At 35.4% G+C, this 18,450-nt stretch overlaps 1 protein-coding gene across 1 annotated transcript in view; it reads right to left on the reverse strand.

Moving 5' to 3' along the window:
* Positions 1 to 18,450, reverse strand: part of c24h8orf34 (chromosome 24 C8orf34 homolog) — a 91,322-nt gene that overhangs the window by 19,619 nt on the left and 53,253 nt on the right. The window contains exons 8-10 of the mRNA XM_058765638.1: positions 15,570 to 15,705; positions 9,576 to 9,658; positions 7,867 to 7,940 (exon numbers count right to left, since the gene is read on the reverse strand). Of these exons, the coding sequence (XP_058621621.1) occupies positions 7,867 to 7,940; positions 9,576 to 9,658; positions 15,570 to 15,705 (293 nt within the window). The remainder of the gene's footprint in view (positions 1 to 7,866; positions 7,941 to 9,575; positions 9,659 to 15,569; positions 15,706 to 18,450) is intronic.

The following is an 18,450-nucleotide window of genomic DNA, read 5'->3' on the forward strand; positions in this document are numbered from 1 at the left end:
ATGAATGTTCACGGGCGTTGTGCCAAAATCAAAAGGGAAATGGACAATAACAAATGTATTATCTGATTAAACTCTAAACCTCTAAACCACAGAGCCCTGCAGCATGACAGTGTGCACCTGGATTATACATGAAGAAAACAACACAAACCTGCAGAGCTCACACAAACCATGTAACCTGTTGAAATGACTTCATTCAACCAGATCACTTCTGAATAATTTGTTTATAACAAAGTCAAACATGTGAATCACATTGAAAAACATTCATCTAGGCAGTGTGCATCGTATATTTGCTATAACAGGCTTCAGGCAGGTGTGTGAGATTTAAGAGTGTGTTTTTCTGCATCTTGCCTGACAAATGTCTTTGTTCTAGAGGCCCACTGAATAATTTGTTAATGATATCGCTATATTATGTTAGCTGGACAACATTTCAGAAATTTGTAATGAGTGAAAAACATGAACCAGATGGCCTGACGGAATATATGGGAGAGTCTGTTAACTCCTCTGGCATATATCTTATAAATTGCCTGAATTACATTCAGTGTTTGAATTGAGGGGGAGCAGCAAGGTCCCAGAGCTCATGGACCCCATACAGAAGAAGAAACTGCGGCCACCCCTGCTGTTTCGCTCAAGAAAACAATAATACAATGCTATTCTCCTCTATCTTTCCAAATTTACTAAAGTGAATCAAATCTAACTGCATAACGTGGAGTTCTGAAAAGCATTTTACAGACAACTGACACAGGATCCTCATTTTCACCTGTCAATAAAAGTAAAAATAAAAGTAACTTATGATTCTTCCTAAAGTAAGAGCAGATGGTATACAGTATAGACCACTACAAAAACAGATTCCAAGAGAATGAGCATCTCCATACTTACATAATTAATGAAACATCATCCATTTTCTGCTAAAAGCTAAAGTAAATGTTTAAAATAAAGTACTTCAAATACTGATAGCAAGGATTGCAAAAAGTGCATTTGTGAGCAATTAATAACCAACCAACACACTTTTTGTTGTTTAAGAATAAATATCTAGCTATAGTAATCGATAAGACAGGGGCCAAAAACAAAAGTGTGCATGACATACTTCTGAATTGCTTTGTGAGAATCAGATTTGTGTGCAATTTGAGAAGTTTGCTTCATTTGTCCACTGATTTCATGTTCCAGGATGTCTAATACAAAAAATAATAAAGTTTATATTGTAGTTTGAGGATTCTCACTATTTTAACTAACAACGACAAATTTTGTCTCTAAAAACTAATTTGCTGCTGTTAGTAAAGTAGTTAAATTTAGTTATGGGGTAGGATTAGGGGATCTAAAATACAGATTAGATCAATAAAAATTTAAAATACAGTAATGCAGAATAAGCCATTAATATGTGCGTTATAAGTACTAGTATGTATGCTAAAAAGCAACAAGTTAATAGTGAGAATTGGTCCTTAAACTAAAGAGTTGCACATATTGGACTTAATGAAGCCCGTAGTTGGCTTTGTCATTTTTGCATATTTTGCATAATTTGTGCAGTTGGGTCCAAAAGTCTGATGACCTCTAGTGAAAATACTTCTGTTTAGCTTTTTAAGTGAAAAAAATGAACATGAATTTTGGAACTTGGAAGTATATGATTTCTCTTCATTTTGCTTTTATGTGCTTTCACTTGAGCTGCCATCCTTGTTTCTTTGTTTCAGTTTTTTTTTTAAGTTTAAAATGTGTTTATTTTCAGGTTTAAATTAGACTTTAAGTCCCAGATTTCCAATGTGGATTCAGACTTTATGACCCCACTGTGTATTAGAGGTATAATCAGACATGGAGGTAAATTCAGACTGCAGTAGAGGACTGAAACAACAAATCTTGAAATGTGGAATGGAGGATTGGATTTTTCTTCCTGCAGTAATGCATAATGAAATAGACATCATCTGTGTCAAGAACAACTACATTGTTCCATGTTATAAATGAGCAGGCCTAATCAGAAAGATCAGGAAGGCCAATGCACAGCCGTGACCAAATTTTACCGTTTTAGCTCACGCAGTCAAAGCAAGCTCTCCTCAAGGCTGTTTTTTTAATATCACCCCAGTACTAAGACAATCAAGACCGGAAACCACATGAGAGAGACACATTAACGTGCGATGGCTTATATTACGAAGAAGGCCAATATTAATAGAAAAGGTTGAAGCTGAAATATTTCTGATCTGCCAAGGTGGGAGGCTGTCACAACAAAAGTGAAGCCCATAGGGAAAAAAAACACATATCCACATTTTCCAACCCTACAAAAACAAATCTTTCAGTAATACAGACATGGACATAATTAGCATATGCAGAAAAAAATAAAATACTTCCTTCTCAGTCAGTTTAACAATGAAACATCCAGGCCAGGCTCAAGAGGTTCAATTAAATTATGCCATCTGATTCTCATTTTATGAAAAACAAAACGGATTATTTCATTTAAAAAAAAAGTCTGATTAGAGAATTTCAGAATTATAGCCTAAATTGACCGGCAAAGGGTAGAATGAATAATTGGTTCTAAAATATTTTCTGATATTTTTCTGACTTCCTACATTCTGCAGGGCAACTAATAGTGAAATATCAATTTGTCACATTAATTAATTAACACACACACACACAAACGCAAATAAAAAATAAAAAAAAACACACAGGCCCAACTTGAGCAGAACTAACCAGCTATATAATAATGTAATGTTTTTGAAATATTTTATTTGGAGATATTATTTTGGTTTTGTAATTTGGCATAGCATAATTTTATTTTTATTTTTTTAACCAACTCACAAATAAAATAAAATATAATATACATTATATATATTATACATTATATTATATTATATATTAATATAAATAATATAAAATAGTTTTCTATTTAAATTAATTGGTCGGTTTAATGCATGAAATTTGGTTTATTTTGTTTAACAGCAAATAAGTATTCAGTTCTATGGTATATTTAATGCTTCTTATAAGAATAAGTATATTAAAATAAAATGATATAATGTAATTTAATAATATACAATAAAATACATAAGTAAAATAAAGTTCATAATATAAATAAAGGTCATTAAGAAACAGTAAAAAAAAACAAAAAAAAAAACAGCAGAATGCATGTAAAAAATACAGATTGTTCATAGGCCAACAAGAAAACTGAAGTGTCCCAAGATGTTCTGTGCAACCTGGAGCCCATAAGCAGCTCTGTCCATCTTGATCATCATTTATGAGGCTAAAAACAAGAGCTACAGCCAGGAGGCGATCAGCACAGATACAGCGCCCATGACTATTGTTGTCCCAAGAAGTGACTCAGCTCATAAAAGTATTACGTTTGTTTTCCGTGCCATTCTGGGCGGCAAGACGAGAGAACCCCTGAGGACCAGTTAAAGTAATAAGCCATTAGGAAGACAAATCACATTTGCCTTTCAAATAGAGCCCAAAATAAGCAATTAACCAGAAAACAACCACATTAAGCTTTAAAAAGCAGCAGTAGGTGATCTGATCCTTTCACACAAGTCGCTCCATGTGGGAAACATTAGCCGTCTCGCTCTTAGCTCACTGGCACGGTTTAATCTATAGACGATGGGGCCTCCTTTCACACTTTCTCTGTCTCTCTCTTTTCAGAAAGAGAGACAGGTCTTAAAAATGCAAGCCAAAGTAAAGAGCATGTTTCTGTGTGAATGAGAAAGCAGACGTAAGTGCGTGTGAGGCCCTATACGGTGTCCGGTCGGCATTGTTTACTCTGTGGTACGGTTTCTCAGGGTAGTCACAGCTCCTTGGGTGTCCCCGCAGGGCGACGAAGAAGAAGCCTCACATGTTTGATGTTGCCACTCTGTCTGGAGCTCTCAGCCCATAAGCTCCACACACGACTCCTAAAAGATTCCTAAAGAGATTTTTCCAACACTTTTCCTCTGTAATTATAGCTGCACTCTCTGTTCTGCTGCTGATAGAAAAATAACCACTTCATGATGGGTTATAGGGAGTTTGGGGTTGCTGTAGTGACAGAAACCTGTATACAGTTAAATTCCCATGAGATTTTGAGAGTCAGACACTGAATGAAATGAGATGGGTTGTTCACATAGGTCTGAGTGCTTTTTAATTGTTTTTCTATGGCTGTGTCCCTAGATGACAAGAACACAGCCATCAATCCAATTGTAGAGTAAAGTTTATTTTTTATTTTTTATTTTTTAACAATCACTTGGACCCATTTCTCAGCAATTTGGTCACTTTTTCCAAACTCTTCACACAGCAGTCTATGTGGGCTAAACTGCATACCATGTTTTAGTGAAATTAATGTAAATGAGCATGAATTTTTAGAATTTGATTTCTCCCCCTTTCGCTTGAGCTGGCATCCTTGTTTCTTTGTTTAAATTTAAAAAAAAAAAAATTTTAATGCTAAAATGTCTTCAGATTTAAATTAGACTTTGAATCCCAGATTTTCAATGTGGATTCAGACTTTTGGACCCCACTTCTATAGGTGTAATCAGATATGGAAGTAAATTCACACTGCAGATTAATCTGAAATGTGGAACAAATAGATTTTTCTTCCTGTTTTAATATATAATGAAATACACATCATCTTTTTTTCTAGAACAACTGCATTTTTCTATGTTATAAATGAGCGGGCCTAATAATAAAGATCAGGAAGGAACTGTTTTACCATCTACATACACTGCAGTGAATTCTAAAAAGTAGAGAATTGTCCTTCTTGTTTTGTAAATAACTTTTACAGAAGAAATACTGTATAATACTACCTATATGTTAAGTGTTTTTAGATCACTGATTTATGAGTGACAAACTGTGTTTGTTGGATAGCAATATTTGATAGTTTAAGGAAGAATGAGTTTATTTGAAGAAAGTATGAAGTGGTAGTTTTAGTGCATTTTGGATGTGAAATTTATTGCTATGGCAAGCTGAAAGTTGGTTAGGAGAACTGTGTGAAGAGTTTTGAAAAAGTGACCTAAGTATTGAAAAATGTCTCCTAATGCTTGTGAAAACTGTAAATGCCTGAGTTGTGCACCTGTCAGAACTGAATTGAGAATACCTTTTAAATTCCAATTCCAATTTGAAATTTCCAATTTGAATTTTAACAGGATGCAGACTTGTAATACAAATTTGAATGTAAGAATACTTTTTTTCTGGAAGAAATTAACTAACTTAACTTAACTTTGTTAGCTAATCAACAAAAAAGCCCTAGAGTTTAGATAGAACAATAGACAGAACAATAGTATGAATGGTAGAACGACAGACAGATAGACTGAAAGATCAATATAACAACATACAGACTGAAAGATACATTGCCCCCCACTAATATTGGCACCCTTGATAAATATGAGCAATGGCACTTGTGAAAATAAATCTGCATTGCTTATCCTTTTGATTTTGTAACTCAAAAAATTCACAAAATTCTAACCTATCATTGAAGCAAAACGACTGAAAGTGGGGAGAAAATCTCATGATGAAATAAATGTTTTTCTCCAATGAATGTTGGCCACAATTATTGGCACCCTAGAAACTCTTATGAGTAAAATATCTCTGAAGTATATTCCCATTCATATTTACATTATTTAGCACACCAGGGTGACTAGGAGCATGAACTTGTCCAGCTATGACTTCCTATTCCACAGGGTTATAAATATGAGGAACACAAAGGCCAAATTCCCTTAATCATCCATCACAAGGAGTAAAACCTAAGAATATAGTTCTGATGTGCAGAACAAGATTGTTGAGCATCACAAAATAGAAAGTGGCTGTAAGAAAAGAGCTAAAGCATTGAAAATCCCCATTTAAACCATCAGGGTAATAATTAAGAGGTTCCAATCAACTAAAGATGTTAAAAATCTGCCTGGAAGAGGACGTGTGTCTATATTGTCCTAATGCACCGTGAGGAGGAGAGTTTGAGTGGCTAAAGACTCTCCAAGGACCACAGCTGGAGAATTGCAGAAAATAGTTGAGTCTTGGGGTCAGAAACCTAAAAAAATATATATCAAACATCCCCTACATCACCACATGTTGTTCGGGAGAGTTTCAAGGAAAATTCTCTTCACTCATCCAAAAACAAACTCCAGCAAATTCAGTTATCAGTTACGACTGGAACTTCAAATGGCACTGGCTTCTATGGTCAGATGAAACTGAAAAAAGAGCTTGCCACATGTCCACGGTTAAATATACTGCTGGATCTTTAATGTTGTGGGCCTGTTTTTCTGCCAGAGGTCCTGAACATCTTGTTCAGATGCATGGCATCATGGATTCTATCAAATACATTTACATTTATGCATTTAGCAGATGCTTTTATCCAAAGCAACTTACAGTGCATTCAGGCTATACATTTTTTTTTTTATCAGTATGTGTGCTCCCTGGGAAATGAACCCATGACCTTTTGCGCTGCTAACGCAATGCTCTACCACTGAGCCACAGGAACACCAACAAATACCAACAGATAAAAATCAAAACCTGACTGCCTTTTTTAGAAATCTTATAATGAGCCGTGTTTGGATCTTCCACCAGGACAACAATTCAAAACAAACATCAAAATAAACACAAAAATGTGTCACTGAGCACAAAATGAATCTTTTACCATGGCTGTCCCTGTCCTCTGACCTGAACCCTACAGAAAGTGAGTGAGGTGAACTGAAGAGAAGTAGTACTAACATGGAGCTGTGATTCTAAAGGATCTGGAGAGATTCTGTATGAAGAAAATGGTCTCTGATCTCTTTTCAGTTTTTCTCCAAACTCTTCAGGCATTATAGGAGAAAACTCAGAGCTGTTACCCTGGGAAAAGGACGTTACAATAATTGGGTGCCAATAATTGTGGCCAACATGAACTAGAGAACGCATTTATTTCACAATGAGATTTCCCCCCCCCACACTGTAAAAAAAAAAAAGTTGAGCCAACTTAAAATTTTAAGGCAACCAGCTTCAGCAGATTTGTGAGTTTTCTCAACAACAAAAATTTGAGAATCTCTCACAAAAATAAGTTGAACAAACTCAAAAATCTGCTGAAGCTGGTTGCCTAAAAATATTTAAGTTCACTCAACTTTTTTTTTTTACAGTGCACTTTCAATTGTTTTACTTCAATGATAGGTTGGAATTTTGTGATTTTTTTTTTTTTGAATGAAAGATAAAAAAGGATTAACAATGCAGATTAATTTGTACACTTTTGCTCATATTTACCAAGGGTGCCAATATTAGTGGAGGGCACTGTAGATATAATGACAGATAGATGATTCTGTAGAGATGGATGGATGGATGGATGGTCAGACAAACAGAAAAACGACATACAGACAGATGGATAGATGAACAGACAGATAGACAGATTTGACCCTTGCGTTCTGTTCAGCTGTCTTTGAACACGAGAATGTGTTCTGTATGAACGGCTCCAGACTCCTGTTATTGTGTTCCATGTTGGAAGTCTGTTCTGGTCTCTGGTGGCTGTTGCTGACAGATTTGATGGAATGGGGGATTTCTACAACACAGGTGTCCTCATTGACCTCTCTCTCGAATGTAAACGAACACTTTTCCATCAACAACACGATACTCTGCAAGAAGGACGCAAGTGTTGCATGCTTTCTCACCAGGTACACAGCCAAGACTGTGTTCATCCAAACCCTGCACCTTTTTAATAGCTTTTTAATCAAACACAATGTACCTTTTTCACATGATAAGCTCTTATTCGTGGTTTGGCTAGGTGAGCGTCCCCTCTAGCTTGACAAGCATGGAGACAAATAGTCAAGTCACGCTGGGGCCGGTCCTCCCTGGAGAATGATATAAGTGGTTTTAACTGTCCCTCTGACAGCGTTCACAATGGAGATGATGCTGTAGACATTAATGACTTAGGGAAAGTGATATAATGAACAGTTTTGCTGGGTGAGGATCACCTACCAGCCCTGTCACCTGAGAGGCCATCTGCAGATCTTCTGCTGCTGTCAGGGTTTCTGTCACCGCGGGTAATGGACCTGATCCAGAAGCAAAAAAACACAAAGCCTTTACCACACACACACTCACAATATGCTCCCACACTCGACACCAAAGGGCCCCTCAAGAGACAATGGATAGATTAAATTTCCTCAGTAAGTGTGAGTGAATCCCGAACTAAAAGACAAATTTTTAACAGGCTGCCCCTTTCAGCAGACTCCATAACATGATACATAAATCTGCTCTTTCTGGATATGATATGTGATTTAAAGAGACAAGAGCAGGGTGGGATGTCTATGGACCTACTTGGGAGGTACTCTCGATGTGTGTCAAGAGGGGCCCACTAAAGTCCTTTACTGAGTTTAATTTAAAAAAGTAAATATAAATAAATAATTGAATAATATCAATATGAATGAATGGAAAAATAAGTAATTTTTTTTAATGCAAAAAAACAAACAAACAAAAAAACAACAACATTTAAATAATTAAAAAAATTATATTTATAATATAACATTTATTTATTTTTGTTTGTTTGTTTGTTTGCATGAAAAAAAAGTTTGGCCTCTTACACTTAATAAATCAATTATACATAAGGTTACACAAGGTTATATATAAGGTTTCTTAATGTTTTTGGAGGAAGTCTCTTACGCTCAGGCTGCATTTATTTAACCAAAAATATAGTAATAGTGAAATATTACAAATAAAAATATTTTCTTCCTTATGTTGAAAACAGTTGTGCTGCCTAATTAATTTTTTTATTTTATTTTTTTGGGGAATCCACCGTCATACATTACCATCCACAAGTTTGGGGTAAGTGAAAGTAAAAAAAATAATAATAATAATAATTTATTCAGTAAGGCTGCAATAAATAGATCAAAAGTGACCGTAAAATATTATGTTACAGAAGATGTTTATATATTTTTTTCAAATAAAGGGTACTCATTTAGCTTTCTATTTAAAGAATTCAAATTTTTTTTAAGATTATATTATATTAAAATACTAAAACCAGTCAACATTTTTAATTGTAATAATATTTAACAATATTACTGTTTTTACTGTATTCTGTTTATGCAGCTTGGGTGAGATAAGAAAAACAAAAAGCATAATATTATATAAAGTTAGCGCAAAAGGCATATACAGTATATATATATATATATATATATATATATATATATATATATATATATATGCCAGTCACAGTGGCACATGTATATTTGTAGCAGTATCCAAATATACATTGTATGGGTCAAAATTATCGATTTTTCTTTTATGTCAAAAATCATTAGGATATTAAGTAAAGATCATGTTCCATGAAGACATTTTTTGTAAATTTCCTACCTCAAATATATTAAAACCTCATTTTTGATTAGTAATATGCATTGCTAAGGACTTCATTTGGACAACTTGAAAGGCAATTTTCTTTTTTTTTCCACCCTCAGATTCCAGATTTTCAAATAGTTGTATCTCGGCCAAATATTGTCCTATCCTAACAAACCATACATCAATTGAAAGCTTATTCAGCTTTTAATAAATCTTAATTTCGAAAAATTGACCCTTATGACTGGTTTTGTGGTTCAGGGTCACATATTAGGATTGGCCTTTTGTTTGACTTTATATCCCATAAATAAATGCTGTCCCATGCCCCATTAATTTCAGTGATGACTGTAGGTACTTACAAGGTATTTCTGGCACAGCTTGCTCTGGGACATGGGGTGCTGGTTCCTCTTCAGGCCTTGCAGTTAGACTGTCCCCTTGAAGCCTAAAAAACACAAAAATTGAGCATTACAGGTTTTAATTTCAGTAATAAGTGGCTTGCATTTCTCCCCACAGTTATGATAGCTGTGGAAGATAACAGTGAAAATACTATCATGTTCTCCTTTCAGAGTAAACTCTCTGCTGAGGCTATGAAAGAACTCTGTGTAATGGATCAGTATCGAATAAAATCTCTATTTTTACCCAGTGTCTTTGCTGGATGAGAACAAGTGGAGACAGTGAGTCTCTATTCATAAAAGGTGATGAGACCGTGCCAAAGCAGTCTATTTGTCTTATCACTATCAGGGGAGGACGAGGATATGGGCAGGCTGGAATGTAGACAAAGTGTAACATAGGGGAACGTTTAAGACCTGACAGCAATCTACTAATCGCCAAACTGTGCAGCTGTCTCAAACACCCATCATTTATGATGTCCTATCTCAGAGGATGCTGGGATTAGGAGCTTGTCTAAAGAGGGCTTGGTCTTAAAGGAACAGTTCATCCAAAAATATGTTCATCGTTTATCGTTTACTCATCTTCAAAAGCAGAATTTGATGCTGCTCTTTATTTATTAATTTTTTTTTGGAGGTGGTGGTGGGGGGGGGGGCTTTGATTTCAGTCTGTTCCTTACAGTCTCATGTTTTTAATGGACTTTTTTGTAATTTTTTTTCATTTTTATAGCATGAACATACTGTCTACCATCTACTTTTGTCATCTAGGAATGAAAGAAAGGCAACAAAGTTGTCATTTTCGAGTGAACTATCCCTTTATGGACATCTCACTGTATATAGTACCATGATCCTTGAAGGAACTGTTCACCCAAAAATGAAAATATTATGAAAATATACTCATCCAAGATGGAGATGAGTTTGTTTCTTAACCAGAACATATTTGAAGAAAGTTAGCATTACATCACTTGCTCACCAATGGATCTTCTGTGTTGAATGCGTGCCGTCAGAATGAGAGTTGAAAAGCTGGTAAAAGTATCACATTAATCCACAAGTAATCCACATGACTCCAGTCCATCAGTTTATATTTTGTAAAGCAAAAAGCTGTATGTTTGTATTAAACAAATCCATCATTTAGATATTTTTAACTTCAAACCACTGCTCAAGTACAATATCCAAATTATTGCTTTCTCCAGTGAAAAAGTAATTTTGTCTGAATCAGGAGATAAATATGCACAAATCAAGCACTGTTTACAGGCAAAAACAGTCCAAAACAAAAACAATTATGTGACCCTGGACCACAAAACCAGTCATAAGGGTCAATTTTTTAAATTGAGATTTACATAATAAATAAGCTTTCCATTGATGTATGATTTGTTAGGATTGGACAATATTTGGCCGATATACAACTACAACCCAAATTCCGGAAATGTTGGGACGTTTTTTAAAATTGAAAAAGTTGTCCAGATTAAGTCCTTAGTTATGCATATTTCTAATCAAAAATTAAGTTTTGATATATTTATGGTAGGAGAATTACAAAATATCTTCATGGAACATGATCTATTGCTAAAAATATACCCGTGCGACTTATGACTGATTTTGTGGCCCAGGGTCACATATGGTGGATTTTGATGTGAGAGGACAACAGGAAGTTGACTTTTTTCACTGGAAGAAGCGTTTTAATAGATTATTGACTGGTATTTTGGCTAGCCGTCAAATGCCAATTTCAAATGCCTTAATGATGTATTCGTTTTTATGAATGTGTATTTGCACACAAGCCGCGGTTGTGTGACCGTGTCTCCATCTCTCACACACGCGAGCACACACACAACGCGCAAAACTCCGCATTTGAACAGTCAATAGCAAATACTTAAACTAATAACAAAACATAATTGCAGTCACTGATTCAGAAGCGCCAGTTTGTCACAGCAAAGTCAGAATTACCTCCTCTCCTAGGTTCACGAAACGGTCGTCCATAAAATGCGTTGTGATAACATCTGGGTTGTGCTGTTCTGTTGTAAATAATCTTAATGATTCCTAAATGCATCTACTTTCAGAAGGCCAAATAAAGTGCTTTTGCTTCGCATAGAAACACACAGCGTCTCCCTGCCATGGCTGCATCAACACTACTGCGGTTACTGAAACCACGCCTTCTTTCTTTACATGAACATTTGGGCGGCATTACGCAAATATTTCCACATTGTGACGTAGACATGTGGGGGCGTGTTTGAATGAGCCGTTTTAGGGGAGCGTGGTCGAGTCTTAACTTTGATAAAGAATATCTCTTTGGTTTTGAGACTTTAGTCTTTGCAACTTCAGGGATCTCATCTATGCACAATCAGCTTGTAACACTCCAAAGAGAAAGGAAAACTTGAAATCGCATCATATGACCCCTTTAAGGCAGGGAAAATCAGTATGCTTAAAAAAATATTTTGTGTGGCCAGGATCATACCAGGTGATTTAAGTAGGCGCATCCAATTAAAACCTTCCAGTCTCACAAATTTCCTAGAGTGGAAAATGAAGACCTACAGCAGTGTAATTGTCATACCTTATTCTTCAACAATGCCGTATTCTCAAACTGTTATTTTGGAGCGGTTTCACTTCAGAACTGTAAATCACCAAATGCTGTACTTAGCAAATGATAGGCTTGATTCATTTCACATTTCACGGCGTTGCCATTGCATGCCTTTTCCCGTAAGCAATCAGGGTAGCTAATAAGCATGATCATCAAAAAAGAAAACAACTCCTTCTCTTTTTACCACTTTACCTGCCTTGCTGTTTCACTGCAGCTTCTGCGACTTTATTTTTCTCTCTGTCTGTCCATATTATCAAATCCACCTACGACTTTCTCCCTCATTCTCTCTCATATGTACAGAAGCCACTGAGAAAAACCAGATCTGGCCTAGCCCACCATCTGAGGCAGTTCCTGTTCATAAAGCATCATTTTTGGAATGATTAATTAAAATAATGATGGTGAATGACTCATACAGCTGTGCTTGATCGGGTCAGTCCCCCCATAATAGCAGAGAGGGGTCGGATCTCGGATGCTTTTGGCAGCTGTGGCTCAGGTTTGCTTTAAAAGGCTACTCTGTGCTTTATAAACAATTATAACATATTGCCTTTTATAGTAGGCCTATACCCACTCCTGTCCTGCAATGGATCAGATGCACTTTTTCGTTCATGTACCCCATACGTAATATAGAAGTGTCATATCTGTTGCCAATTTAAGGAGCAGAAGAAATCGGAGAGCGATTGTGCTACTTCCAGATGAGCTGTTTCCTAAGCATGTGTGGCTGTAGTCTACCACCTCATCCATCACATGAAGAGGACAGACTCTGGCAGATATGGAATAAATCCCATGACCTTTTCCTACACTGGTTTATTATGGGTCAGTAGATCCTTGCAGAAGATTTAATAATACTGAAACACATAAGTTTACATTTCATAATAAGTTTAAGCTTCACCGTAACTGATGTTTGCTTCAATCTTGTGAGAAAACTTTTGAGAATATATAAATAAAATTTGAATAATTTGACAAAATAATTTGTTGCATTGACTATTTAGTTGTATTTATTTTATTTGCTACACATTGCATTAATAAAACTTTAAAAAGTGCTGCTTTAAATTAGATTGTAAATGAAAACAAGGTTGTGGGAGATAAATTTATAGTTCATTCTAAATGTACTAGGCTTAATTTTCACATGATCTGGAATTTTGATGTACATTACCTTTTTTTTTTTCTTTGAAATTAATACTTTTATTCAGCAAGAACATATTAATTTCCCCAAAAGTGACAGACATTTATAATGGCTACAAAATATTTCTATTTCAAACAAATACTTATTTCTATTCATCAAAGAATTCTGAAAAATTGTGTTGCAGTTTCCATGAAAGTTTTAATCAACAGTTTTCAACATTAATAATAATAATAATAATAATATATAACATATATTTCTTAAATATATAAATGTATGTGTGTGTATTTACTGCATATACATACACATGCATTATGTAAAATTTATTTTGGATGCGATTAATTAAGATTAATCCATTTGACAGCACTAAATAATAATAAATGTATCTTGAGCAGCAAATCAGCATATTAAAATGATTTCTGAAGGATCATGTGACACTGAAGATTGGAGTAATAGCTGCTGAAAATTCAGCTTTGAATTCACAGATATAAATTTTAAACAAATTAAAACAGAAAATTGTATTTAAAATTTTTCACAATACTGTATAAAAATTAAGTAATATAATACTATAAAATAAATACTGTATTTAAACAAATGAAGCCTTGGTGAACATATTTCTTAGAATTTTCTTACTTCAGATTCAGATTATTGCCCATATAGAAACAATAAATCAGTGAATCCACTGAATGAACTTGACGGGCTTAAGTATAATATTACACGTTTTAACGGTGTCTAACATCCAGACTTTCCGGACTGCTGTTAAGTACTGTGTTCTTCACTCATTGACCACTTGAGATAACAAATGTCCAGATAAAAGGATTCCTAAGTCTGAGCCCAAGAAAATGTGAAGAATGCTGCCTGGGTCTTCCAAGTAGCCACATGCCCAGGCAAAGAAACAGAGAAGAAAACAGAGAGAGAGATGGGCATCAGTTTCCTCACATCATATAGCTGCTGTTTGGCAAGTCTACTGTATATGAAGAGCTTCCAGATGTACAAACAGACACTTAGGGTCAGTTAAAGAATCACTTGGACTGATTCAATCCAATTCACCAATAAATTATTCAGACGAACTGTTCTGGTTTTCAGATTTAAAAGAACGCTGTGTCCATGAAACGGACTTCACTGATTAAAAAAAGATCAATGCAAGAAACCCAAGCTCTGATACAAATATGTAACCGGGCGAGCCGTATCCACAATCCTGCGCTTTTAACCTGTGATATAAACAAATGAACTTCCACATCAATGTGATAAACAGTGCACAAACAAACGGTGATTGTGTGATAAAAGTGCAAAGATGTGTTCAGCATCTCATAGACTGTGAAGAATGCCTAAAGTATCTCTGGTGAATCTTATATGGGGCAGAAATGAAAAGCCAAAAAGAAAGAGCCAAACAAAACAAACGTGGGGGGATGTAGGAGCGTGGCAGCCATCGAATCCAGCAGATTGTTTCTTATCAGAGGCTGGCATCGGACATGAGCGCTGAGTCACCCTATCACAGCCAACAGTGTGAAATGTGATCATACTGCCCAGCCACAAACTACACAACAGGAAATAAAACACAGAAAACAAGTGATAATGAAGATTATCTGTTTGTGGGTCTTATGAATATAATCAGATTTCTAGAATGCTTTTAAGATATGTATGCTTTCGCTCATCCATAGATGGGTGTTTCTTCAACTTTTGACACTTTTATGTCCTGGGGTAATTTTTATCTAAAATGAACCATTAAACCATTTTAAGAGTTTTCCTTTATTTCTGCCACTTTTTAAATGCCTTCTTTATAAACAACTGTAAATAATATGAATATAAGATAATTATTACATGTTTAAAATATGATTATCTAAACAAAGAGAAATAAACACCATTTAAATTTTTAAATGTGTGAAAATTACTTAAATACACTAAAATTCAAAAGTTTGAGGACAGTGGGATTTTTATTTTATTTTATTTTATTTATTTTTTTTACCTCAGTAAGATGAACTTTGCACATTACCTCAGTATGTACTCATTCACCTTTAGCTCTCAGAGCTTTGACTCCAGATTGTTGAAATGCTGCGTGTGGCCCTCATATCCGGCTGAAAGGGGTTCGGTTGCGGCCTCTCAGCAAACAGAGGTCAGGATACGTGACTCGTGACTTGACTAAGATATATGACAGTTCATTCTAGTGCGGAGTCGAGGATGACATTCTTTACATAGTGTTCACCGCTTGACTTGTGTGTGGTGAAGTCATTGAGTAGAGAGCTGTTGGTAAATACTGAGCTGTGTAAATATTTACCTTGCACACCTTGAGCAGATGTTGAGAGTGACTTTGGCCTGGGGCTCTGAACAGTAGGAGCTGCGGCCCTGGCTGAACTTACTGCCGGATGGCAACAGGCCAGTGACCCCCTCCATTCGCAGGTCATCCAGATCCTCTGAGAGAGAGAAAAAAGAGACAGAGAAAGAAAGACAGATCAAAATCTGCTGATGATTTTAACCCTCAGGGTATAATCAGATTGAATTTACTCTTTGTTTGGAGTCACAAAGATCCTCATGGGGTATGCGTAAAAATAACTGGATTACAATTAAACATTTAAAATTTTTACAATAATATTAATACTACTTTTACATTGTTTATTTTTATATTTCAATGTTATTTCATAATCATCATTAAAATAATAACACTAAAATAAAAGTATTTATTGATTTAATTTATAACAACAACAACACCAATTACCACTGTTATTATTATCATGATTATAGTTTATATCATTTTATATCATTGTTATTAAAATAACACTGAAATATAAAATATTTAACAACAACAACAATAATAATAATAATAATAATAATAATAATAATAATTATTATTATTATTATTATTATTATTGTTGTTGTTGTTGTTGTTGTTGTTGTTGTTGTTACAAACAATTAAATAAATCAGAACATTTTAACTTCCAGAATTTATTCATGTTTTATACATTAAGATCTCTGGAATTTTTCTCTCTTTTTTTTTTTTTTTTTGTGTGACATACTGTAAGTCTTGAAGCATCAACCTTATATTTCAATATGAAGCATGTATTTTATTATTATTATTTATTTTTTAATATTTGGAGGTTATACTGACTAAAAACTGAACTGTTAACTCAGAAGGTTTTAACCATGTTTATCTTTCTATTCTAATAAAATAAAAATAAAAAATAAAAAAAAATAAAAAAAATAAAAAAAAAAATAAAAAAAATTAAATAAAATGTATCAACTTCCACACAGGGTGACAAGCACAAACAACACTATCTATTCAACAAATCTTGAATCTTTGTGATTTAAGCAGTTTATTCTATGAACTTTAGGGTTCAATACTCTCTGATTACAAGCATTACAAACAGACTGAGAGAAGTAGAGGAGAGAAAATACATGAAGACAGATAAATAAAGCTAACAGCACTGAGAGAACTCTATACTCTGGGAGGTCACTGGTGACTCTCTCACAGCATATGCTCACAGCATGCTCGCCTGTGCCCAGATAACAGGTGCAGAGGGCTGGATCTGAGAGATGTGCGTCTCTTTACACTACAGCTGTTCCTCTACAACATGCAACAAGGCCGCTGGATGAAAGCTGGGTCGTTTCCCAGAGTTTCCCAGCTCAGTTATATGTATAAGCAGAGCTGACTGGGTTTTAAAACTGTTGAGACCTGTTGTACTTTGCTGCTTCTACTTAAAGCTTTAATATCATTCATATATTAATATGTAATAATGTAATAATAATGTCAGGTATATTCCCTAATCAAGACCCTGATGTAAGGCAGATACCTACCAAATATGTAATAAATGAACATGACTGATTTAAGTTAAAATTATTATATTTTGTCAGGAACAAATTACTGTGCGAGCAATGTAAAACTAAAATGGGAAATAAACAAATACATACATACTGTACATACATACAAATGAGCACCAAATCAGTATTTTATAATGATTTCTGAAGGATTTTGTGACACTGAAGTCTGGAGTAATGGCTGCTGAAGATTCAGCTTTGCTATCACAGGAATAAATTACATTTCAAAATATATTCAAACAGAACAGTTCCTTTAAATGTAAATTTTCACAATGTTTTTTTTTTTTAATACAAAATATATTTGAAACTGAATAACAAAACCATCTAAGCAGCCTAACAGCAAGCAGAACTGTAATACTGCAAACCAATTTAACGGTTTGTAGCAATTTGATGTATTTATTATATAATTCAATAGATGTACGGTCAGGTGTGCGTGTTATAGCTTTGGCATGCCTCATCAAATCCGATTTCAAAGCCAGAACAATCTGTTTCATAATGCCACTTTGACAAAGCATGTTTCTCACAGGGAGTTTCGTTCTCATGTCACAACCATCATGATCCAGCAAGAACTCAGATCAGCGGGGTAAAGTGAACCGCGTTCCTTGAGGTCAGCGCCTCCCACCCGTGCCTGTGGCTGTAGGTGTTATATACCAACCGTACCTCTTACACTGAGACCGCACAGCCAGCTGACAGCGTGTGGAAGGACACACCAAAAAAAAGCACCTTGTAAGACAAGTAAGTGTAGCTAATGGCAGGGATTAGACATGGCCTATTCATCCACGAAACTCTTACTCGACTCACTTTACATCTCTCAATTGCCTTGTCTTTTTGTTCGAGCTGCTGATGTGGGAAGGGGCCCTGTGGGAAATAACTTATCAGTCGCAATTAAAAGCCCCCCAAAACGCACCTTTTTGTGTGTGAACACTCCGTGGTGTCAACACGAGATTTCTCCCATGAGTCTTTGTGCAAGCACGGAAAGCATGTGTTTGTGTAAAAAGGAGGTCCACTTGGCACAGGAATGCGGACACTGCCTTGTTCGTGAAATACCAGCGAGTGTGGTGATATTACATGCCTCATTCATCATCACAGGTCTGATCCAGCTGAGAGAGAGAGCCAGAGGCCACTTCATACACACACGCAGCATTGTACAGGAGAACACAGCTGTCCATCGTGGGAAAGGCTCTCTTTTCAGACTGGGCTGCAGGGTGTGTGGTTCAACGCTGAGGGGGGTACTTGTGGCAATATGGCAGCGTTTTTGTTAATGCTGATGTGAGTTGGCTGAGACGTAGCATTTGAGAGAAGTACAGACACAGATGCAAAAAGAGCGCAGCTACACTCAAAAAAAA

Source organism: Onychostoma macrolepis, chromosome 24, assembly GCF_012432095.1.
Source record: "Onychostoma macrolepis isolate SWU-2019 chromosome 24, ASM1243209v1, whole genome shotgun sequence".
Classification (NCBI taxonomy): domain Eukaryota; kingdom Metazoa; phylum Chordata; class Actinopteri; order Cypriniformes; family Cyprinidae; genus Onychostoma; species Onychostoma macrolepis.